This window comes from Hyaena hyaena, unplaced genomic scaffold (assembly GCF_003009895.1).
Source record: "Hyaena hyaena isolate Hyena2069 unplaced genomic scaffold, ASM300989v1 scaffold_449, whole genome shotgun sequence".
In the NCBI taxonomy this organism is placed as follows: domain Eukaryota; kingdom Metazoa; phylum Chordata; class Mammalia; order Carnivora; family Hyaenidae; genus Hyaena; species Hyaena hyaena.
In genome coordinates this window covers 1,429,343-1,455,997 of record NW_024081076.1, presented here as the reverse complement: position 1 = coordinate 1,455,997, position 26,655 = coordinate 1,429,343, and the positions used below count along the sequence as shown (strand labels likewise).

At 38.7% G+C, this 26,655-nt stretch overlaps 1 protein-coding gene and 1 pseudogene across 1 annotated transcript; one reads left to right on the top strand and one right to left on the bottom strand.

The window, feature by feature from the left end:
* Positions 1–1,598: 1,598 nt before the first annotated feature.
* On the bottom strand, positions 1,599–19,156 carry LOC120245997 (annotated as a pseudogene).
* LOC120246002 (small VCP interacting protein) lies at positions 19,104–26,655 on the top strand. The gene is made up of 4 exons (XM_039253285.1): positions 19,104–19,254; positions 21,280–21,330; positions 22,029–22,142; positions 26,279–26,655. Exons 1-4 carry the CDS (start codon positions 19,201–19,203, stop codon positions 26,291–26,293), a joined length of 234 nt encoding a protein of 77 aa, XP_039109216.1. The 5' UTR covers positions 19,104–19,200; the 3' UTR covers positions 26,294–26,655.

Genomic DNA, 26,655 nt, shown 5'->3' with positions numbered 1-26,655 from the left:
AGGAAAGGTCAAGGCATCAACACCCTTCAGATGTCACCTTAAAGCAGGTAATGTTTAAATTAATAACTCTGGGGATGCTTGGGTGGCTCGGTTGGGCACTTAACCCAAATGACTGAGCCAACCCTGACTGAACCAGCCAAGTGTCCCAAGTGAACATTACTTTTAAAATAAAAGTAAACACATATATACACAAGTCTGGGATCCCATAGTTGGTGAAATGGGAGTCAAGAGTAAATAGTTTTGGGCACCTGGGTGGCTCAGTCGGTTGAGCTTTGGACTCCTGATTTCGGTTCAGGTCATGATCTCATGGCTTATGAGATGGAGCTCATCAGGCTCCGCACGGACACAACAGGGCCTGCTTGGGATTCCCTCTCTCTCTCTCCCTCTCTCTGCCCCTCCTCCATTCTCCCTCTCAAAATAAATAAACTTAAAAAGAGAGAGAGAGAGAGAGTAAACAGTCTCAATTGAAAGCTCTAGGGATGTTCCGCGTGTTTTCTTCATCTATGAACCACACATTTGAAAAAGGATTTTGTTCCTACTTTTACGTAGCTACGCCCTGATTATATTTATATATATTTTTATTGACATTAAAAAATATATAATCACGGGGCACCTGGGTGGCTCAGTCGGTTAAGGGGTTGAGCGTCCGACTTCAGCTCAGGTCATGATCTTGCAGTCAGTGGGTTCGAGCCCTGCATAGGGCTCTGTGCTGACAGCTCAGAGCCTGGAGCCTCCCTCAGATTCTGTGTCTCCCTCTGTCTCTGCCCCTCTGCCACTCACACTCTGTCCTCTCTCTCTCTCTCAAAAGTGAATAAATAATCAGCATGTTAACTTTTTGTTATAAAAAGTATGATTTGCTTTCCTTCCTTTTAATTTCCCAAAAGACCAGAGATAAGCAAATTGTGAATATGCAAAATGTAAGGAAAGAGAAGAGGAAACTTAGTAAGCGGTTTGCAATGCCTGCTCCTGTTCCCGAACCAGGACTCCTAGTAAGTACAACATAGAGGCTTCACTGAAAACAACAGCTCCTTAAACGCAAAACATATCTTTATTTTTAATTAATGCAGTACTCTAAATTTTGTTTTCTCCCTTTCCTTTGAGAAATGTGTAATTGTAGTCTGGGAAGTCACCTTAAAACTCTACTAATCAAATTCTCATCTATTATTTAAATCTCCTCTCTCTCGCTCGCTCGCTCGCTAGGTAGTTTATTGATGGTACATGACAAGGTAGGGCTCTTTAAGCCCCTCTCCTCCTTCAGGGGCTCTTGGATGGATTTCAGCCCAGGAGACTCTCAATGTGTTGATGACTTGGGGCAAAGACTCTCCAGCAGCTGAGGGCTTCTCCCTTCCTCTTGTCCTCTCCCTGTGGCTGGGGGCTCTTATTCTTTGTAGGACATGGGACCACAAGGTCTACCACCCAGATGCTGTAGCTGAATTCATTGTTGTACCAGGAAATGAACTTGACAAAGTGGTCACAGGGAGCAGTGCCAGCCCCAGCATCAAAGTTGGAAGAGTCGCTGTCCCTGTTAAAGTTGCAGGAGACAATCGGGTCAGTGTAGCCCAGGGTGCTCTTGAGGGGGCCCTCTGATGGCTGCTTCATCAAGAGGGAGCCCTCTTGATGTCATCATATTTGACAGCTTTCTCCAGGCAGATCAGATCCACAAATGGCACATTGAGGGTGTGGATATGGAAGATCATACCAATGAGTTTCCCATTCAGTGCAGGGATGACCTTGCCCACAGCCTTAGTGATGCCAATAGAAGCCCCTCAGCCATCACACCACAGCTGCCCAGAAGTCCAAGGTCTTCTGAATGGCAGTGAAGGCATGGATTATGGTGATAAGTCCCTCCATGATGTGAAAGTTGTCATGGATAACCTTGGCCAAAGGGGCGAAGCAGCTGGTGATGCAAGAGGCATTGCCAATAAACCTTGAGGGAGTTGTCATACTTCTCATAGTTCACACCCATGATAAACACGGAGGCATTAGCAAAATGACAGAGATAATGACCTTGTTGCCTCCACCCTTCAAGCAACCCCAGCCTTTTCCATGGTAGTGAAAACACCAGTGAACTTGCTGAATATGAAACATATTCAGCAAGAGCATCACCCCATTTGATGTTAGTGGGATCTTCCTCCTGCAAGATGGAGATGGGCTTTCCATCAATAACACATTTCCAGTTCTCAGCCTTGACTGTGCATTGAATTTGCCAGGGTAGAATCATCATACTAAAATATGTAGAACATGTAGTTGAGATTAATGAAGCCGTAATAGATGGTGATGACATCAGTTTTTCAGAGGTAAAAGCAGCACTGATGACCAGGCACCCATTATGGCCAAATACATTTACTTTAACCTTCACCATTGTATCTCAGGGACCCAGTTGGTACTCATGAAAAGAAGTGGCTCTCTGTCCAATGGAGAGAAGTAGAGAGTCTATTTAAATCTCCTTTGCAATTGTTTCCTGGAGATGATGTGGATTAGTGAAAAGACTAAGATCTTAAAAACCACATTATTCTGGTTTCCAGTTTTTGCTTTACCATATATAACCTTGACTGCCCCAAATCATTACTTAAATCTTTTGGATTATATTATTTAGGAAATAAAATTACAAAATCTCCTGCCAAATAGTGATTCAGCCTAGGCCTGACCACTTGCAACATCAAAAAAGTCTACACTGATTATTCCATTTTTGCATATATTTGACATGGATTTATTTATTTATTTATTTATTTATTTTTATTTCTATAGTTTTTAAAGTTTATTTTACTTATTTTGAGAGAGAAAGAGCATGAGAGGGGCAGAGAGAGAGGGTGAGAGAGAGAATTCCAAGCAGGCTCTGCACTGTCAGCATGGAGCCTGATGTGGAGCACAAACTCACGAATTGTGAGATCATGACCTGAGTTGAAATCAAGAGTTGGATGCTTAACCAACTGAGCCCCTGTTCTTGACAAGAATTTAAAAGTGCTTCCACGTGACATGTCATAATGCCTCCATGAGCCTTTTATATGTAGTATTAATTATATTTCTTGTAGCCAGACATAAATCCAATGACCCTACATTTTAAAACCCTTCAGATATTTGAGGACAACTGTTACCTTCTTTCATATTTAGGCCTTTTCTCAGGATGAAAATCTCCATTTTTTTCCTCATACATTCCTCTTTAGACTTAGTACTGATCCCTAGCCTTATTCAGGCAATCTCCAGAATTAGGATTATATTATATTTTATTATAGATAAATAGGGGGAAAATATATGTCCAATAATTAAGATTTTTTTCCTGTTGGTTTCCTTTTTTAGAATAAGAAAATATTTTATAAGCACATATAATGAATCATTATGTAAAATAGGATTGCAACTTTAGCTCTTTATAAGAGTAACTCAACTTCAGTGGTTTAATCAAATAGGAGTGTATTTTTTCTCCAAAGGAGAACTCCTGACTTAGGCAGTCTGCAAGTAACATGGTGGTTCCAACACACTCAACAGATGCATATAATATGCATTCTCAACCACAAACCATCAGACTGGAAAAAAAAACCCCTATGTTTAATATCTCTGTCACATCCATTATATTTAAAAAGGACTTTAACCCTTTCTCCAAACTGTTATATTTCATTTCTACAAATTCGTCCTGCTTATAGTGTTTGTTACCTGACTCAGGAAAAAAAAATCTTTATATCATATTCAGTCCCCATAATGAAGTATTTGATAATAGTGCTTTTCATATCTGGCTATTATCTGAATGTGACATTGCTATAATTTAGAATAGCATTTATAGCTCTTTATGAAATTCTTTTTGTATAAGAAAGTCTACTCCCTTTTGCGATCTTTCCCAAATAATTTATGGCTTTGTATAACATTTTCTTTATATACATTTTAATTGAATTATTTTTCTTTATGTATTTTAATTTCTTCTAGTGGTCCTAAAGCTGGAATCTGTACGGAGGAAATCATGCCAGACCATAACATGCAGGTTTATAACATCAAGTGGCATTTCATAATTTGACTTCACTCGAAAACTAAAGGCAATACTCTGCCATTTCAGCAAAATAAACACAGTGCAACCATTTAACATCCAACCCTCAGGGTCTAGAATTTTATTAAATACCATAACTCATTATAAACTTTTTGTCCTGTGGTAAATTTGAGATTTGCTGCTTTTCAACAAGTAATAATATATACAGGCCTTTGAAAATTATATACTCCTGTTTGCATTTCTGCATTGAAATTTATCACCTATCTAAAGATTTAGAATTATGCTTTAACAAAAGGGGAAAACAGATTTTTTTCTCTACTATGTATTTATAATGCCTTGTGTTTAAATAAGATGTTTAAAATCTTTACACAGTCCCTAAGTTTATTTTGAGAAAGAGAGAATAGGGGAGGGGCAGAGAGAGGATAGAGAGACTCTGAAGCTGACTCTACACTGCCAGGGCAGAGCCTGATGCAGGTCTCAAACCCATGAACTGTGAGATCAGGGCCTGAGCTGAAACCAGGAGTTGAATGCTTAACTGACTGAGCCACCCAGGCTCCCCGGAAAGAGTTTTAATATAACTAAAGCCTCTACTATATCTTCATACTGCAAATAAGCTATCATGTGATTAAAATTTTTATTTAAGGTAAAATTTGAATAGTGAATTAAATTTTACTTGTATGTATAAATAATAATCACATCTGTCTTTGCAAAACACTGTCTTAATTTCATAAGTAATTTCTAACATGTAAATAGAATTGCTACAATTATTATATAAATGAAATACTGACTGCTGAATCAACAAAATTATTGCATTTGATAACTGATTTGCAGTTTCCAAAATAAAATTTAAGGTAAAGTATAGGGATGGGGCACCTGGGTGGCTCAGTCAGTTGAGCATCCAACCTCGGCTCAGGTCATGATCTTGCAGTTCATGGGTTCCAGTCCCAGCACTTGGCTGTGTGCTGACAGCTCAGAGCCTGGAGCATGCTTCAGATTCTGTGTCTCCCTCTCTCTCTGTCCCTCCCCAGTTCTATCAAACATAAATAAATATTTAAAAAATAAAGTACAGGGAATTTTTATTCTGGGTTAAAGGAAGTTATCAGAATCATGCTCTCACAGTAACAACTAGAAAACAGGACAAAATACTAAAAACAAAATTTCAGAAATTGGGGGAAAGTCAAAAAGGGCTATGATCTCTAAGAGAGGAGAAACAAAATGAATCCCATTTACTGCCTGGAAAAGTGTTCCAGATCTTGATGCAGAGAAGAGGATCATAAGCAGAGCACAGTAGTTTTCCTGAGGTAAGGATAACTCTGAGGAACAAAGATAAGAATTCAGGAGTTTTGGGGTAACTAGAATTTGTAGGGTCAAATTCCAGAAAGTAAGGAACTCTTCAAAGTACTTTGTAGCTCTGCAATGGCTTGTATTGAGTCTTTGTTGAATGCTAAACTACATATGCATATGGTGAAACTCAAAAAGGTCATACCTGTTTACTCTTTCTACTATCAATGTCCAAAGTCTATTATCCAATCAAAATTTCTAGGCATTACAAGAAACAGAAAATTGTAAGACATATAATCAAAAGGAAATCAGCCCACTGGAAACAGACACAAAATGAAAAGAGAAGACAGAATTAGAAGAATTAAACATCTATTATAAATATGTTGGCTATGCTCAGCAATTTAAAGAAAAACATGAATACAACAGGAACGGAAATGAAAGATGCTTTATTTATTTATTTATTTATTTATTTATTTATTTATTTTTGAGAGAGAGAGAGAGAGAGCACAAGCAGGGGAGGTGCCAGGAGCCGCGCCGGCCTCTCTGGATGGCAATCACGGCAAGGAAGTGACAATGTTTGCAGCTCCTCTCATGAGAAGTGAAAACTGGTATCTCCTTCTGCTACCATTAGCTCATGTTGGAAATGAGCCTGCTGGTATTGACAAGGCCTCCCAATATTCCATATCAGACCCATATTCTGAACACAGATACCCCATAAGGAAAAGCATATTCCTGCCTTTACGAAAGAGACTTTAGATGAAAGCTCTATGGGCGATTGTCAAAAGGCTCTTCCTATGGGCCTTGCAGATCCAAGACTTAGATAATAAAGGGGGTTAAGAACACAAGAGTCACTATTGAGCCTGGTCCCATATCAGAAGAGCCTAATTTATAGTTAAAGTACAGATAAGTACAGAACATAACTTACTAATTGGTGATGTATGGCAGTCCCTTCCTCAGGGCCTGCATTCCACAAACACCCTCCCTTACACTGGCAACTGGGATGAGGATAGATAAGAGTAGCTAAAACATAAACCCAGGTGCCAAGATGGACACATTTAGGGCCCCCATGATGGCTTCCACACACAAACCAATTCAGAAACATTCATCCTCTTGAGAGCCAGACAGAATGACTCCTAGCTTATCTATATACAACCTAACCTATATATTATCCTGTTGATCACTAAGAGCATCCTGTTAATTCCTTGGTTGTAAATTCACTATGACTGAGATAATTCTGCAAAATATCAAAAACTTGTTATCGCAAAAGGCCTCCCATTGTAGAAATTCCTTTCTCTGACTTCATGTTGTTGCTGAACCTTTAAATAAAGACACAAAAAACCGACAGGACAGAGATGCCTGCCTGGTGATCAGAAAGAATCTCGGGGCTCTCTCATTCTCTTTCGCCGACACCATCCATCCTTCAGGGACCCCTGGACCTGTCAGAGCCGGTGCGGCCTCCGACAGGGAGGGGCAGAGAGAGAGGGAGACATAGATCCGAAGCAGGCTTCAGGCTCTGAGCTGTCAGCACAGAGCCTGACGTGGGGCTCAAACACATGAAAGGTGAGATCATGACCCAAGCTGAAGTCAGATGCCCAACCAACTGAGCCATGCAGGTGCCCCAAATGAAAGATATTATAAAGAACTAAATGGAACTTTTATAACAGAAAAATACCTGAAATTTTAAAATTCACCAAATGATATTAACAGTATATTTGATGTAAAAAGGAAGTCGCTGAAATTGAAGATACAGAAGATATAGCAATAGACATAAAAAGGCAAAGGGAAAAAGAAACGAGGAAAATGATTCTCTCCTTGTTGAACTTTGAGACAATATCAAGAGGTCTAACATATGAATATGAATAACTGGGAAGGTCTGAATGGAGGAGAATGGAAGTGAGAAAATTCCCCAAAAGTTTTCAAATTTGATGAAAATGAATCTCATAGATCCAAAAAGTTTAATAAAAACCAACCAAGATAAAAACCAAGAATTACCAAATTAACTGATACAATCAAACTGTTGAAAAGCAATGAAAAGAAAAGGAAAGCATCAGGGGGGGATTTGGGCCCATTAAATACTGAAGACAAGTTTAAGAAAACCACAAACCTAATTAGAAACCAGGTAAATCAGAATGACATCTTTAAAGGAAAAAAAAAGTAAACTTCAAGTTTTATACAGAATATCCTTTAAAACCGAAAGCAGGAGGGAAGCAAGCTGGCAGAGAAGTAGGGGACTCCGTACATTTCCCTCGCCCCCCATCTCTCACACGGAGAAGGACTGAAGCCACAGGAACCCTTACAGAATCCAGGAGTTTGGGAGGAAAAGGAGACCAAGTCTGCTGGGAAACACTTACAGCGTGAGTGCGACCTGGGGAAGATAAAATCGGGCTGGAACCAGAGACACGGAGGGAGGGGAGGGAGCCCCCTTTGCGGGGAGCCCCGGTGAGTCTAGGGGGAAAGAAGAGTGGCTGAACCTACTCAAGACACTGTCCCTGTCGCTGGAGAAGAGAAAAACCTCGGCTCGGGACACAGAGGGATCCGGTTTCCTGCTGTCCAGCTGACACTGAGCCGGAGGCACTGGTCCCAGGCGACCCCGGGAGAAATTGCTGCTCACTCACCAGCTCGCCGCGCCGCTGTGCTTCCGGCTCCACTCAATTCCCAGTGGGGAGGCGAGAGGCTTGAAACTGCTCGGAGGGACTCGGCCTGTGGGTTTATTTTCCAGTGATATCAATGGGGCGCCAGGACTAAGATCTGGAAATGAAGCCTGGCTTGGGATATAGAGCACAGCCCACCTTGGCTACAACTGTGGCCCAGGGAGATCGGACCCGAAAGAGTGAGTTGCAATGCTTGGTTCGAGAAGGGACTGGGGTGCCGCCATTTTTCCCCCCACAACCACCAAGGTGGGACTTCAGGAAGTGGCCACAGGACGCAGTGGAGGCCAAGACCAGCCTACACCAAACCATGCACATCCCCGCTACAGAGCTGCTGGGTTTTGTTTTGTTTTGTTCTGTTTTTTACCGGAGCCTGGGGCAAGACCAACATGGATGCACTGCCGTGATTGATTCTAGGTCAATTCTTTCTATTTCAGATATATTTTTCCCTTGTCTCATTCATAACCCTACACTCTGTTGGACTGAGCACTCTGGTCACTGGTACGCTTAGACAGTCACATTTAATCCATTCTGTAGATGTATATTCTACACCTCCACTGCTACCTTTTCATCTCTCTCTCTCTGGTATTTTTCAAATACCGATTCCTCCACTAGGCATCTTCTAATCGTATCATTCATAAATACTACTCTTACTTGACTGAGTTTTTTTTTTTTTAATGTTTTATTTATTTCTAGGAGAGAGAGAGAGAGAGCGTGAACAGGGGAGGGTCAGAGAGAGAGGGAGTCACAGACTGAAACAGGCCCCAGGCTCTGAGCTGGCAGTCAGCACAGAGCCCGACGCGGGGCTCGAACCCACGAACCGCGAGATCATGACCTAAGCGAAAGTCGGACGCTTAACCCACTAAGCCACCCAGGCGCCCCTTGACTGAGTTTTTATAGCACTTTTTGCCTATAATTCTCAAGTAGTCCTTTATATAGTGCCTTCTGTTATCTTTCCATGGTTATGTCATTCTTAACTTGATCATAAGCTCCACAATAACAGGTTCTGATTACATATTCCTCCCTTTCTTTCACAAATATAACACCTTCTGGGTTCCTGGCACTTGGACTCTGTGTTAACTATTGTACATATGAGGCAATTAAAAACATCTCAAAAATCAATAACATCCCATTGCTCTTTGTCATTAGAGCTCACTAAATGTACTTTCAAAACCACTGTATTGTGAAATACATCATTCACACAGAATAAGGTTTAAGAAACATATGTTCAATTTTAAAAATGTTAAAGTTGAGAATAGCTGCATGAAAGGATGTTTGGGGCTGCAAAGTGGTGGCTCTCGCTCCTGGGTCACAAGAGCACTGTGCTCGCCACAGAAACAAGGATCCAGGACCAGTGTGGGGACAAGGACCATCACCTCTAGAGGGCTACCTCAAGAAACAAGCCAAAGTACACATGGTGGAGAGTCCCAAATACCACAATGAGTAGGGAAATAAAATAACCAAAGTCTCAACAAGAGAAACCAACAGACACCATTCAAAGAACACTTCCTAAATGGACAGGCCCTGGACAGTCAAAGAGCCCCATTTAATACAGCAGCACCAGCAGGGGCAGAGTGCATAACAAGCTTTGAAAATTAACAAGAGATAGAAAGCTAACCAAAATGACTAAATTAAAGAACTCTCCTCTAGAGAAATTCCAGGAAGAAATGACAGCTAAAGAACTGCTCAAAACAGAAATAGCAATATAACTGAACAAGAATTTAGAACAATAGTCATAAAATTAATCACTGGGCTTGAAAACGGCATGGAAGATATCAGAGAAATTATTACTACAAGGACTATGGAGCTTAAAAATAGTTGTGATAAGCTTAAAAATGCTATAAATGAGATGCATAAAAAAATGGAGGCGTTCAATGCACGGATTGAAGAGGAAGAAAGGAGAAGACACAATTATAGAAAAAGAGGAAGCTGAGAAAAAGATAAGAGGAAGAAAGAGGGAAAGGCACTGAAGGAGTCCTTGAACAAATTCTAGCAGAGAACTTCCCCAACCTGGGGAAGGAAGCAGACATTGAAATTCAAGAGGCACAGAGAACTCCCCTCAGACACAACTTGAATCAATCTTCTGCACAACATATCATAGTGAAACTGGCAAAATATAAGGACAAAGAGAATTCTGAAAGCAGCTAGGGAGAAAAGGGCCCTCACATACAAAGGGAAACCTATCAGAGTGGTGACCGACCTATCTACCGGAACTTGGCAGGCCAGAAAGGAATGGCAGGAAATCATCAATGCGATGAACAGAAAAAATATGCAGCCAAGAATCCTCTACCCAGCAAGCCTGTCTTCCATAATAGAAGAAGAGATAAAAGTCTTTCCAAAGAAACAAAAATTGAAAGAATTTGTGACCAGTAAACCAGTCCTACAAGAAATCCTGAGGGGGGGGACTCTATGAGGAAAATGTTGCAAGGAACGCAAGATACCAGACACACCACCACAAGCATGAATCCTACAAAAGACACAATGACTCTAAATACATATTTTTCAATAATAACACTGAATGTAAATGGGCTTAATGCCCCAATCAAAAGACATCGGGTAGCAGAAGGGATAAAAAGAAAAACAAACAAACAAACAAAAACAATATCTATTTGCTGTCTACAAGAAACTCATTTTAGACGTGAAGACAACTTCAGATTGAAAGTAGGGGATGGAGAAATGTATATCATGCTACTGGAAGTCAAAAGAAAGCTTGAGTAGCTATACTTATATCAGACAAAGTGGACTTTAAAGTAAAGGCAGTAACAAGGTATGAAAAAGGGCATTATATAATAATTACACGGTCTATCCATCAGGAAGAGCTAACAATTATAAATGTCTACGCACCAAATATGGAATCACCTAAATACATAAAACAATCACAAACAGAAACAATCTTATGGATAAGAATGTGCTAATAGCAGGGGACTTTAATACTCCACTTATAGCAATGGATATATCAACTAGACAGAAAATCTCTAAAGAAACAATGGACTTGAATGACACATTGGACCAGATGGATTTGACAGATACATTTAAAACTCTACATCCTGAGGCCATGCATGGAATTCAATTTCTTCTCAAGTGCACATTGCACATTCTCCAAGACAGATCACATACTGGGGCATAAAGCAGCCCTCCATAAATATAAAAGAATTTAGGTCATACCATGCACACTTTCAGATCACAATGCTATGAAACTTGAAATCAATCACAGGAAGAAGGCTGGAAAACCTCCAAAAACATGGAGGTTAAAGAACACCCTACTGAAGTATGAATGGGCCAATCACACAATTAAAGAAGAAATTAAAAATATATGGAAACAAGTGAAAATGAAAATACAAAAATCCAAACTCTATGGGATGCGGCAAAGGCAGTCCTAAGAGGAAAGTACATTGCACTCTAGGCCTATTTCAAGAAATTAGAAAAAGCACAAGTACAAAATCTAACAGCACTCCTAAAACAACTAGAGGGAGAGCAACAGGAGCACTCCAAAGCCAGTAGGAGAAGAGAAATAATAAAAATCAGGGCATAAATAAACAATATAGAAACAAAAAAAACAGATGAACAGATCGACAAAACCAAGAGTTGATTTTTTGAAAAAATAAACAAAATTGACAAACCTCTAGCCAGGCTTCTCAAAAAGAAAAGAGAAAGCACTCATATAGACAAAATCATGAATGAAAATGGACTTATTACAACCAACCCCTCAGAAATACAAGCAATTATCAGCAAATACTATGAAAAATTATATGCCAACAAATTGGACAATTTAGAAGAAATGGACAATTCCAAAACACACACTCACTACCAAAATTCACATGGGAAGAGATAGAAAATATGAACAGACCCATAACTAGTGAAGAAATTGAATCAGTTATCAAAAATCTCCCAACAAGTAAGAGTCCAGGACCAGATGGCTTCCCCGGGGAATTCTACCAGACATTTAAAACAGAACTAATGCCAATTCTTCTCAAGCTGTCCAAAAAATAGAACTCTAAGGAAAACTTCTGGACTCATTTTACAAAGTCAGCATCCCTTTTATTGCCAAGCCAGACAGACAGACAGCAAAAAAAGAGAACTACAGGCCAATATCCTTGATGAATACGAATGCAAAAATCCTCAACAAGATACCTGCAAATAGAATTCAACAGCTCATAGAAAGAATTATCCACCACGATCAAGTGGGATTCATTCCTGGGTTACAGGGCTGGTTCAATAATTGCAAATCAATCAATGTGATACATCACATGAATGAAAGAAAAGATAAAAACCACATGATCCTGTCAATAGATGCAGAAAAAGCATTTGACAAAATACGGCATCCCTTCTTAATAAAGACCCTTGAGAAAGTCGAGATAGAAGGAACTTACTTAAAAATCATAAAAAGCCATCTATGAGAAGCTCTCAGCTAACATCATCCTCAACTGGGAAAAACTGAGAGCTTTCCGCTGAAATCAGGAACATGACAGGGATGTCCACTCTCACCACTGTTGTTTAACATAGTGCTGGAAGTCCTAGCATCAGCAATCAAAAATAAAAGGCATCAGAATTGGCAAAGAAGAAATCAAACTTTCACTTTTCACATACTACATGATACTCTACATAGAAAACCCGACAGACTCCACCAAAAGCCTACTAGAACTGATGCATGAATTCAGCCAAGTTGCAGGGTACAAAATCAATGTACAGAAATTGGTTGCATTTTCATATGCCAATAATCAAGCAACAGAACGAGAAATCAAGAAACTGATCCCATTCACAATTGCACTAAAAACCATAAAATACCTAGGAGTAAACCTAACCAAGGATATAAGAGATCTGTATGATGAAAACTATAGAAAACTTATGAAGGAAATTGAAGAAGACACAAAGAAATGGGAAAATATTCCATGCTAATGGATTGGAAGAATAAATATTGTTAAGATGTCATTACTACCCAAAGCAATCTACACATTCAGTGCAATCCCAATCAAAATTGCACCAGCATACTTCTCAAAACTAGAACAAACTATCCCAAAATTTGTATGGAACCACAAGAGACCCTGAATAGCCAAAGTAATATTGAAGAAGAAAACCAAAACGGAGGCATCACCATCCCAGCTAGACTTTAGCTTCTCCTACAAAGCTGTAATCATCAAGATAGTATGGTATTGGCACAAAAACAGACACATAGACCCATGGAATAGAATAAAGAACTCAGAATTGGACCCACAAATGTACGGCCAAATAATCTTTGACAAAGCAGGAATGAATATCCAATGGAAAAAAGACAGCCTCTTTAACACATGGTGCTGGGAGAACTGGACAACAACATGCAGAAGAATGAAACTAGATCACTTTCTCACACCATACACACAAATAAACTCAAAATGGATAAAGGACCTGAACATGAGAAGGAAACCATCAAAATCCTAGAGGAGAAAGCAGGAAACAACCTCCTTGACCTCCACCGCAGCAATTTCTTACTTGACACATCCCCAAAGGCAAGGGAATCAAGAGCAAAAACGAACGATTGGGACCTAATTAAGATAAAAACTTCTGCACAGCAAAGGAAACAATCCATAAAACTAATAGGCAACTGACAGAATGGGAAAAGATAGTTGCAAATAACATATCAGATAAAGGGCTAGCATCCAAAATCTATAAGGAACTCACCAAACTCCACACCTGAAAAGCAAAAAATCCAGTGAAGAAATGGGCAGAAGACATGACCAGACACTTCTCCAAAGAGAACATCCAGATGGCCAACAGACACATGAAATGATGCTCAGTGTCCCTCATCATCACGGAAATATAAATCAAAACCACACTGAGATACCACCTCACGCCAGTCACAGTGGCTAAAATGAGCAAATCAGAGAACTCTAGATGCTGGTGAGAATGTGGAGAAACAGGCACCCTCCTACACTGCTGGTGGGAATGTAAGTTGGTGAAGCCCCTCTGGAAAACAGTGTGGAGGTTCCTCAAAAAATTAACAATAGAACTCCCCTATGACCCAGTAATAGCACTGCTAGGAATTTACCCAAGGGATACAGGAGTGCTGATGCATAGGGGCACATGTATCCCAATGTTCATAGCAGCACTCTCCACAATAGCCAAAACATGGAAAGAGCCTAAATGTCCATCAATGGACGAATGCATCAAGATGTGGTTTATCTATATGACGGAATCCTACATGGCAATGAGAAAGAATGAAATCCGGACAGTTGTAGCAACATGGATGGAACTTGAGGGTGTTATGCTGAACGAAATCAGTCAGACAGAGGAGAACGGATACCATATGTTTGCACCTATAGGCGGATTAGGAGGAACTTAACGTAGGACCATGAGAGAGAAGAAGGGGAAAAATAGTTGGGGAGAGGGAGGGAGGCAAACCATGAGAGACTCTAGAAGGCTGAGAACGAACTGAGGGCTGATGGGGGTGGGGGAGAGGGGAAGGGGGGTGATGGACATGGAGGAGGGCACTTGTTGGGATGAGCATTGGGTGTTATATGGAAACCACTTGACAATAAACTATTAAAAAATAAATATAAATAAATAATAAATAAATAAAAATAATTTAAAAATAAAATTAAAAGCAAAAGTACAGGGTAACCTTGATAGCTAAGTTGGTTAAGAGTCCGACTTCAGCCCAGGTCATGATATCACGGTTCGTGAGTTTAAGCCCCACATCAGGCCCTGTGCTGACAGCTCAGAGCCTGCAGCCGGCTTCAGATTCTATGTCTCCCTCTCTCTGCCCCTCCCTTGCTCGTGCTGTGTCTCTCTCTCTCTCTCTCTCTCAAAAATAAACCAAAAAAAAATTATAAATAAATAAATAAAAGCAAAAGTACAGAATATTTTCTCCAGAAAAGAAAAGCCAAAAAAATTTTTTATCCACAGACTTGTAGAAGATAATTCTTTAGGTAGAAGAAAAATTGTATCAGATAAATTTTTGGATCTTCACAAAATGATAAAGAGCCTTGGGAATGATACATATAACAGTAAGCATAAGAGAGATTTATTCTAATTTTTAATTTAAAAAATGACTGTTTTAAGCAAAATTAATATATTGTGATATTAATAACATGCAATGATAAGATGTATGGCAATAAGCAAGGGTGGTAGAAGATTAATGGAAGTGCAATTCAATGAAAGCTTCTTATATTTTACACAAAGAAGTACACTGTTTGCAGGGAGACTCAGATGTGTTAAAGATACATTTGTAAATACTAGAGAAACTACACTCACTCAAAGACATATAGCTATTAGTGAAGATAAGCATGGAATGCTGAAAATCCATCCAAAGAAGATAGAAAAAGAAGCAATGAAGAAAAAAGAACAGACTTGAAAATGAAGAAAACAAATGGCAAGATTATCAATCCCAAATTGATTACTATCTACATTAGATGTAAATGGTCTAAGCATTCTAACTAAAAGAAAGAAGCAAGAACTGTGAAGGATCTGAGCCTTTAGTTTTGTAAAATAACAGATTAGACCTGCATACTTTCATAGATGTTGGCAGAAAACAAAGGACTTTGTTACCTCAAGTGCATGCTTATATTGCTTTCCCTTGATGAGAGTAATGGCCAGGTGAATGATGTGCACACAGTGAGTTTTGTCACAGCTAAGGAAGCTCCAATCTTACATAAGTTATGAGCAAATCTATCCACCTTTTGTTCTGGAGAGAGACATTATCTCTGTTGTACCAGAAAATAAGCAAATCTGCTCTAGAGGAGAGTATATCCTCCAAGTTTGCTTACTATACAAACATCTTTGAAAAACAGTCCAGAACAAATTATATTAAAACCTTTGCTTAGAAAACAGAAACATTGAAAGACCCATAGAGAATTTTCTCCCAATGGGCAGAGATTTTCAAACTGAATATTTAAAATGCAAGAACAACTACGAACTATTAGAAACACACTTTGTATATAAATATTAATACATTTAACAATTAAGTATATACAATGAAAACAAAAATCTTAAGAAAACTAGAATGACTGTAATAACATAATTGGTTGTCAGAACAAATCATATTAGTGCATGGGTGAACATTTGTAATGATAAAACATTCACACGAAGACATAATAATCATAAACACGCACCAAATAAAAGGGCCTCAAAATATGTTAAGCAAAAACTGGAAGAATTCGAAGAATAGACAAATCCACAATTATAACTGAAATATAAACATTCCTCTCTTAGGCAATGATACGACAAATAGAAAAGCAGTAAAGATATAGAAGACTTAAATTACATTATCAGCTAATAATCTGACTGATATTTATAGAATATTCCACAAACATAAATAGAACACACATTCTTTCAAGTACACCATAAAACACTAAAATAGACCATCTGTTGGGCCATAATGTAACTCTTAGTGGATTTTATAGAACTGAAGTGATAAAGAGTATGTTCTTTAATGGAAACCAACTTGACAATAAACTATTTAAAAAGATAAAATAAATAAATAAATATTTTTAAAAAAGAATATGTTCTTTGACCACAAAATTAAAAAAAACAAAAAAACTTTTAGAATTAAATTACAGAATATAAACATAAAATGGACAAAAGATTTGAACTATTCCAAAAAGATATATAAACATCCAGGTTGTACATGCAAAGGTGAGAAATGCAAACTAAACCACTACACACCCATTTAAATTGGTAAAATTTAAAAAGCTTATTGTACCAACTTTGGCTAGGATAAGAAACAACTGGTATTTTCTTATACCATTGCTATGAACAGAAATGCTATAAGCACTGTAAAATTCCTAACAGTTTTCCCATACATGTGAAATATGATCCACTTATCCTACTCACTTGTTCACTAAGGAGAAATAAACATGTTCACACAATGAATTGCACAGGAATATTTATAGAGCTTTGTTCATATCAGTCTCAAAATGCATATAGCCCATTAAGTCCTCGGATAGGAAAACTGATTTTTAAAATGTGGTATATCTACTTATCTTGATGAGCATTGAGTAATGTATAGAATTGTTGAATCACTTTATGGTATACTTGAAACTTTCACACTGTATGTTAACTACATTGGATAGAAAGGGAAGGGAAGGAAGGTTAGGGAAAGGGAAATGGTACATCTACAACACTGGAATATTTTTGAAGGAACTTATACACACAATAACATTGATGAACTTTAAAAACTTTACCTGAATGGAAAGAAGTTAAAGCACATGTGATATTCCATTTATCTAGAACTCTGGAAAATATAATCAACCTACAGGGACAGAAAGTAGTGTTTACTGTAGACATAAATAAATGGGAGAATATCCCACATTAATACATCAGAATTAATACTGTTAACATGTCCACACTACCAGAAGCAATCCAATGCAATCCCTATCAAAATTCCAGTATCATTTTTCACTGAAATAGAAAGAAATCTTAAAAAATTGAATGAAACCACAGAGAATCTGAATTGTCAAAACAGTCTTGAGAAAGAACAAGGCTAGAGTCATCATATTTTCGGATTTCAAACTATATTAAAAGCTATTACAATCAAAACAGTATGGTTTGGCATAAAAGTAGATGTAAAGACCAGTGGAGCACAAAAAAAGCCCCAGAAATAAACCCACATACATAAGGTCAGTTAATTTTTTAAAAAATGTTTTTAATGTTTTATTTATTTCTGAGAGAGAAGGAGAGACAGCATGAGCAGGCGAGGGTCAGAGAGAGAGGGAGACACAGAATCTGAAGCAGGCTCCAGGCTCTGAGCTGGCTGTTAGCACAGAGCCCAATGTGGGGCTCGAACCCACAAACTGTGAGATCATGACCTGAGCCAAAGTCGGACGCTCAACCGACTGAGCCACCCAGGCGCCCCAACGGTCAGTTAATTTTTGACAAAGGATCCAAGAACATACAATGGGTAAAGGACAGTCTCTTGAAACTTTTTTTTTTTTTAAATCTTTCAGAGAGAGGGAGACCATGGCAGTTCTGGGGAGAGGGGCTCAGGACAAGAGAGAGAATGAATTTCAAGCAGGCTCCAACCACAGCTCAGAGCCTGATGTGGAACTCAATCCCAGGAACCTGGGATCATGACCTGAGCAGGAATCAAGAGTTGGCCATTCAAATGACTGAGCCAACTGGGTACCCCAAGGATAGTCTTTAGTAAATGGTGTTTGGAAAACTGCACAGCCACATGCAAAAGAACATAAATGCACGTTTTAACACCATACACAAATATCAAGTCAAAATGAATTAAAGACTTAAACATATGACCTGAAACCATAAAACTCCTTAGAAGAAAACATATGCTGTAAGCTCCCTGACTTTGGTCTTGGTGATATTTTGCATTTGACACCAAAAGCAAAGGCAACAAAAGCAAAAATAAGTGGAATTACATCAAACTAAAAAACCTTTTGCGCAGCCAAGGAAACTACAAACAAAACGAAAAGGCAAGCTATGGAATGGGAGAAAATATTTGCAAATTACATATCTAATAATGGGTTAGTATCTAAAATACACAAGTTAAGTCCAACTCAACAGCAAAAGGCCAATGACCCAATTAAAAAATGGTCAAAGAACCTAAAAGGACATTTTCCCAACAACATACAAATGGCCAACAAGTCCATGAGGAAACGCAAATTAAAACCACAATGAGGTATCAAGTCACACTTGCTATTAGGTCTATTTCCAAAAAGAAAAGTTTTAATTGCTGGCAAGAATGTGGAGAAAAGGGAACCCTTGTTACGCTGTTGCTGGGATTGTCAACGGGTAGAATCACCATGGAAAACTCTATGGAAACTTCCTGGAAATTAATATATATATATACAAGCATCCCACTTTTGGGTATATAGACAACTGAAACCAAAACATTATCTTGAAAAGGAATCTCTAAACCCATGCTCGTTGCAGTATTAACAGTAGCAACCTATATAAACAACTCAATCTGTCCATTGACAAATGAGTAAAGAAAACGTAGTTTTCCTATTTTCTCCCTCCCTCTATCTGCCCAAACGCAGCAAGCTCTTCCTGGCATGGAGACCTTGCCTGTCACCCTGGCACCCGCCAGGAGGAGCTGTGCGGGACGCGGCGGGAGATTGCCTCTAGAGGGCGGTGGGGAGAGGCAGGGGTGGAGTGACAAGTAGGAGGGCGGGGCGTTGCCGCGGAGGAGGGGTGGGGCGGGCGGAGCCGCGGGGGCGGGGCGTTGCCGCAGAGGGGCGGGGCGGAGCCGAGGCGCCTGCGGTGGTGGGGGCGGGGCGAGCGCGGCGAACCTGGGAAGCGGATCTGACCGCGCAGTTCGCACCATCAGGTCTGGGCGGGCCCAGAGAGGGACCCCCAGCCGCTGTCCCCATGGGGATGTGTTTTCCCTGTCCGGGGGAGACCGCGCCTCCCTCGCCGGACCTGGTGAGTAAGGCCGCGTCCCCACGTCCCCACGTCCCCGGGTTCCCGTGTCCGCCGACCCGCGCCGCGCGCACCTGTTTTCTGGAAGGGCGCGCCGGAGGCCGCGGGCTGTGGGCTCCCGGGCCGGCCGTTGAGCGCGGCGACGCGGGCTGGACAGCTCGCCGGTGGGTCCCTGGCGGCGAAGACGTGTGGATACGCTCCGAGGGACCTTGGTTCCCGCCGCGGGACCGGAGCCGCCGCCGCCGCCTCCGTGTCGGTCTCTCCACTTCCGTTGCGAAAAATTGCCCAAAGGCGACTCTGGAGTCTGTTTACCTTTCGCAGACTTGGGGGAATTGGGAGTTCTTAGTACGCAGGCGTATGCAGCCGGTGCGGTGAGGGGGCCGTCCTGGGGGATGCGGTGGATGGTGTCAGGGTGCAAGGGAAGTTTTTGATCTTCTAGGCGATGTGCGTTATCCAGTGTCTGTACCAACTCTATAAAGAAGGTGCTTAATAAAGTCTCTTACACTCCTATGCTTAATTGGATATTGTAATAATGATTCCCATTACTATTTTATCTCTATTAAGATCTTCCTTCTTTTTAAACAGTAAAGATTTTACGTAGTACGGATCGTAGAGTTTGTAACTTTGCCGCATCTAATAAATAGAAATACAGAACGCACATCTAAATTTGAATTTGTAGATCAAAAGAAATATGTTTTTAAAATAGATGTGCCTCATGCAATATTTTGGGTTATATTTATACTAAAATTATTCATTGTTTAGCTGAAATTCGTCTTTAAGTGGTTTGTGGTACAATTCGTGTCTACTTTTTGTAGCTTTCACTTGTAACAGTATCTTTACATCAATAGTACTTACAGGTTGTTGGTAACAGAAAACCTAAAATACTCTCTTGTACCAAAAAATTCATTGAAAGAAATAAGTTGTTTGGGGAAGTACATTAACTCTTCAGCCATTTGATTATAGACACTAAAAATGATCTGGAAGTTGATATGGGAAAATTTACCTTGCCTTTCTTTCTACTTTTTAAATGTTAATTTTGTTTTTATGGCTGTTGGTAAAATACCAGTACACCAGCATTTGTTAAGCCCTCCCCCCATCCCCACAGATAAACACATGGCTCACTACCCGAATGTCACTTTATCTTTGGGGTTTATTCAGGACCTCCCTATGTAAAATAGATTCCCCACTATAGCACCCATCCATTCTTTCATTTCTTATCCAGCAGGCTCTTCTTTATATTTTCTCGAAGCACTTACTACTCTTTAACAGACTTGTTTATATTTAACTGTGTGCCTTCATTGGACTGCACGTTCCATGTGGATGGAAACATTTGTCTTTTCACTGCTGCATCCTCAGCACCTGAAAAGTTCCTGGGGCATGATGGTTGCTCAGTAAATATTTGTCCAGTTAATGAACGAATGTATGTATTGTGGTAAGGGAAACAAAGGAATTATTCACACAGCTGCCAAGGGAATGCTACTTACTGTCTTATATATTTAAAGAATTTATAATTTATAATTATATAAATACATAACATAAAAAACAATAGTCATTGTTTCCCAGATGGAACAGTACCTCTTACAAATTCCTTCAGGGCTTCATGTCCTACGCAATGAGATTAGCCCACTTCATTCACCAGTGTTTCCTGAAAATACCAGCCTACTTCAAACCACATTCTTCCTTTCTTGTATAATTAAATGTCATTTATTGTTGTCCTCACTAGCTTGTAAGCCTTTAAAAAAAAAAACAGCAAATATTTTATGGGCCAACCTGAATATATATAATAAATATGCATAAAGAATACATATTATATATATGTGTCTTTTGTGCTTATTTGAGATTATATCTATTGGGAGAATGAATTTCAGGAAGTAGAGTATTTCATAAATTTGTAAATAGTAGCGGTTTTAGTGGGACATTTTGAACAAGTACTAAATATTTTTGTAAGTTGGTTTTATTACCTATAACATACAAATTAACCATGATAATGTTTGGTTCTATTTACATTTTTATACACATTTTCTTTAGGAAGAGAAAAGAGCAAAGCTTGCAGAAGCTGCAGAGAGAAGACAAAAGGAGGTAAGAGTAGAAATAAAATTCTGCCCCCATAGGGGTGCCTGGGTGGCTCAGTTAGTTAAACGTGAGTTTGATTCAGGTCTTGATCTCACGGTTTGAGAGTTCAAGCCCTGCGTCAGGCTCTGTGCTAACAGCTCAGAGCCTGGAGCCTGTTTTGGATTCTGTGTCTCGCTCTCTGCCCCTCCCCTGCTCATACTCTATCTCTCGAAAAATAAATAGTAAAAAAAAAAATGTTTTAAATAAATTTCTGCCCACAGATAATTATGTTCTTTATTCTCAGTAGATGTCTGTTACTAGTATTCTGTAATAAACATTGTCTGATCTCCTGTAAATTTAGATATGCTCATTTTTAAATGATTCTGTATTTCTGTAACATTATACCTTAATTCATTTATATCATTTAATGCATGAAAATTACTGTACAGATATCTTCTGGAATGTGAGATGCCCCTTTAATAAAACCTTCCTTAGGATGAAGTGATCATACTTTATACAGACATGAAGTTAAGTTTAGGGAAAAAAAAATACCCAATGAAGAAATGATGTTTTATGCAAAGTTGTTATAGAAGTAGTCTAATTCTTGTTACCAAAAATAAAATTCTCTTCCAAAGAAAAACCTAAAAAGCAACAAACCGATACCTTGTGGACACTGGATATTGATGTTTGTTGTTTTTCTGAACCATCTAATAAATTTTCTAAAGGCTGCATCTCGGGGCATTTTGGATGTTCGGTCTGTGGAAGAAAAGAGAAAGAAAAAAGAAAAAATAGAAAAACAAATTGCTGCGTCTGGGCCTCCACCAGAAGGTGGACTTAGGGTAAGTGTTAAAGCTTACTGACTGTTTAATTTACTTGGAATGTTAAAAAATGTCAGTAGCAATCTATTCAATCATTTCTGGTTGAAATAGGTTATCAGAACATTTTGAATTAATTGAGAAGCACAAATAAAATAGATTGGAAGAAGTGCCAATTTATTTGGACATTCCAACATTCATTATAATAGATTTGCCTTCTTTTCCCCAAAATAAAAATAGATTGTTTTTCCTGATTATCTTAACACTATATCTTAATACTTTGTATTTATATAATTACTAATAATATATAGGAAGCTTAATATGGAAGAGTATAGAGAAGAACATAAAATTCACCCCAATTCAGTGTCATTTTGACAGACATCATTTCTAATCTCCATTTATACATCAACCTTAATTGAATTGGATTACACCATAGATTCCTCTTTTTTTTTTAATAACACATTTTTTTTTCACTGAGTGATTTCAGGATTTTGAGCTTTCCATGGTCACTTCTTATAGTTTGATAAATGTCAGTTTGGAGAATAGACTGTACAGGGGTAAGTGTGACACATGCATTTCCACCTCCCAGCATAGCAATTGCAGCCCTTGACATTGAAATACAATGATGGGCAAGTTAAACAGGACCCCGAACTTGGGGATCTTTACAGTTTTCTATAAAGGTTTTCTGTAAAGGTTTTATTTTACATGTTAAAGCTCAAGAAAATCATTGTTCAGATACTAAGATTTTATACTTCGGTTCATTTTTAAAGGAAAACATTTTTTAAGTACATGTTTTCATGAAAAAGACAGTGTCCTGAATTTCATTTATATTTAACTTGTCAGTGATTTATTAGCACTTGTTTAGAGGATTTACTGCCTTCTCAATTCAGTTTGTTCTTCTAAGTTTTAATTTTTGAAGTCTAGCTAATATACAGTGTTACATTAGTTTCAGGTATATGACATCATGATTCAACACCTCCATACATTTTGCCGTGCTCGCCACAAGTGTAGCTACCATCTGTCACCATACAGTGCTGTCATAATAGCACTGACTTTTTTTGGCTCTCAAAACTATACATAAATACATACATGTATATGTCCTCCTAACCTCTGGGGCAGGCAGTTTAAAAGCATCCTGAGAAGAGGTGCTTCTGGCTCAGGAATATCACACAGAGGTAAGACTTATCACACAGAGGTATCACTTATCTGTGTGTATTTTACCTCTAGTTTTATTTAACAAATGAAAGTAAAAGAAAATTTTTATCAACTTTTAACACTGTATAGAATAATTGGTTTCAATCTTAAGGTAAATAGCTGTGACCGCTGTGCTTATGTTTTTTTATATACCTCCACCATAGAATAGAATAAATCTTCTGTAAAGTAAAACAGTTGGTTAATACAAAGTCAAGATATCTATCAGAAGTACAGATGTTTACGTTCATTATTCTACTGAGATACAAGTCTGTGCCCCTAGGTTTATTTCATAGAAGCTTCTCAAAAACAGAAATTGTGAACATTAAATTGTAGGACCGGAAATGATGCAGAGTTTCAGTGTTTCATAATAGAGGACATGAGGGTACTGAATGACAATCAAAATCACATAAAATGTTATAAGAACATACAGTCAGAATTAAGAAGGCATTTATTTGACATATCCTAACCCAATAAATTTAACATCAGCTTTTAAACTCTAAGAAAGAAAGTAGCTTTCTTAATTAAATCTGAAGCCTATGGGTTAGAAATAAGTTAGGCCATGTACGGCTTTTGGTTCCTTCAGAAGCATTCAGAATTAAAATCATCCCAATTTTAAATTTAGTGTCTGTTTTTCTTTGTTTACTGTTCTCACAAGAAAGCTCTCTGGTTCCAGCAATAAAAATCACCCACAGGGTCATCTCCTTAGACAGCGGCTCTTTCTGATAAACTGCTACTGTTGTACTCTGTGTCATTTTCCCTTGGACTATTCCTAATCACTCCTACCATTGACACACTAGCTTTAAGAGACATACTCTTTTCCCCTCGACCACCTACATAGATCACTGAGAGCATACAGTGAAGTTCAAAATAAGTTTTTAGAGACTCAGGGCTAATCGAAGGGGAAACATAAGGCAGAGAGTAACTTTCATCTTCAAACCCGTTAGCCTAGGGTCCTTTAAGAGCTGTTGCCAGGCATCTTCTGTAGGCTGGCCTGTTGTGTCCTACTGCATAGCTAGATTTTTCCTCACCAGTCTTCTCAGTATGAGGAAAATATGGCCTCTCCCTGTCTTCATGTACTCCACATATTCATCTCCTGACAGGCTCTGCCTCTTCCTAGGATGATTGGCATTGGCAATGCTCACTATTTTCCAGGAAGGCAGTCTTATTTTTTTTGTTTTAATTTCTTTTTATTGTCACATAATTTTACATTAGTTTAGTTTCAGGTATAGAGCATAGTGGTTCCACAAGTCTATACATTTTGCTGTGCTCACGAAAAGTATAGCCAACATCTGTCACCATACAACCCTATTACTGTACCCTTGAGTGTGTTTTCTATGCTGTACCTTTTTTCCCCGTGACTTACTCATTCCGTAACTGGAAGCCTGAATCTCCTACTCCCCCTCACCGATTTTGACCATCCCTCCACACCCTCCCCGCCAGCAACCATCTGTTCTCTGTATTTATGACTATGTTTCTGCTTTTAAAAATCTGTTTTCTTTTCACATGTAAGTGAAATTATATGATAATTTATTTGTCTTTCTCTGTCTGACTTATTTCACTTAGCATAAAACCCTCTAGGTCCATCCGTGTTGTTGCAGATGGCAAGATCATTTTTTATGGCTGAGTAATATTCCAAAGTGAGCATGCGTGTGTGTGTGTGTGTGTGTGTGTGTGTTTGTGTGTGTGTGTGTGTGTGTGTGTGTATACATACACATCTTTATCCATTCATCTATCAGTGGATACTTGGACTGCTTCCATGACTTGGTTATTGTAAATAATGTTCTAGTAAACATACTGGTGCATCTATCTTCTCAAATTAGTGTTTTCATTTTCTCTGGGCAAATACCCAAAATAGTGCAATTACTGGATCATGTGGTATTTCTAGTTTTGATTTTCTGAGGACCCTCCCACTCTCTTCTAGAGCGGCAAGGGAGCCTTATTTAAGAGGTCAGTGTGATGACGACATCATGGTGCAGACTAAAACCTGTTCAGGATGGTACAGTACAGGAGTAGTGGCAGACCTCTAAGGCAGTGGCTCATAACCCTGGCTGCATGTTAGAATCTCATGAGGAGCTTTCAAAAAAGGCCCTTGGGTCCCACCTCATACCAATCAGAATCTCTGAGAGGGGTTTAGTCATCAGGACTTCTTTAAGCTCCTCAAGGTACCCTAATGCCAAACCAGATTGAGAATCACTCTCTAGTCTTTGTAACACTAGTCTTCAAAGATATATGGTGGGAAATAGAGTCCCATGGTAAAAAATAAAATACTTTAAATTCCTGGATACTGTGTTGCATACTGAATCCCTTTCTTAGAGAATCAAAAGTGCACAGTGTTCCATGTGTCTAAGTCCTAAAATAAAAGCAAATTTACTTAGATTAACCCTTAATTTTCAAAACTGCAATATAGATTTTTAAAAAATATATAACACCCAGTAATATTCCTTGGGTGTACATGAAAACCACTACTCAAGAGACTGGTGAATACCTGGTACTATCCCAGGGACTCTTCCAGAATCTACTCCTGCAGATGTAGTAGGCGTGATTGAACAGAACAACAAATTTTCTCAACTCAGGCAAGAAAAAGACTTTGCCAAACCATTACTTAATAATTTCTGCCATCCCTTGGCTCCCTGCCTCAAACAAGAATTCCTCTATTTTTATTTTATAGTTTCATTGTTTTTATTTTGTGGCATTTTGTTTTGATTTTCCTAAGCTAATTACTGGATATTTGGGATTTAGCTACCCTTTAATCTGCCCAGATATTTTGTTTTACTTCTCTACATCTTTAAACAATCATATATCTTATTTCAGATGTTTGACCATAATGTACAATTATACTAATCACTGCTGTGCAAGGAAATCATTTTGCATTTGTATAGCCCATATTTCCGTTTTTGTTAACTAGGATATTTTTACATAACTTTAAATAAAATTTACTTGTCTCCATATGTTTTTATCTTTTCTAGTGGACAGTTTCATAAGCGTAACATGAGTGGAAAAGTCTACTGCCAGTAACTAATATCTGCAATCAAGTGGACGTCCTCAGCTTAATTTCTTCTCTGAATAAATGAAGTAATTTATTGTAATTGTAGTGCCATTAAATGCAGTCAGTGCTTTTCCAGTATTGATAGACTGAAACTGCTCTTGATTTTCAAACTTAGAAAATGGCCAGACCCTTCATCAAATACTTATTTTCTTAAATTTGCTCTTCTGCAGGTAGTGGGTGATTTGCCATTTTTTAGTAGTTAAAACTTGGACCTAAATAGTGAATGTATATATATATATATATATATCGCATGCAAAACAGCTGCATACGTCTCAGACATTAAAGTTTGCCGTTGTA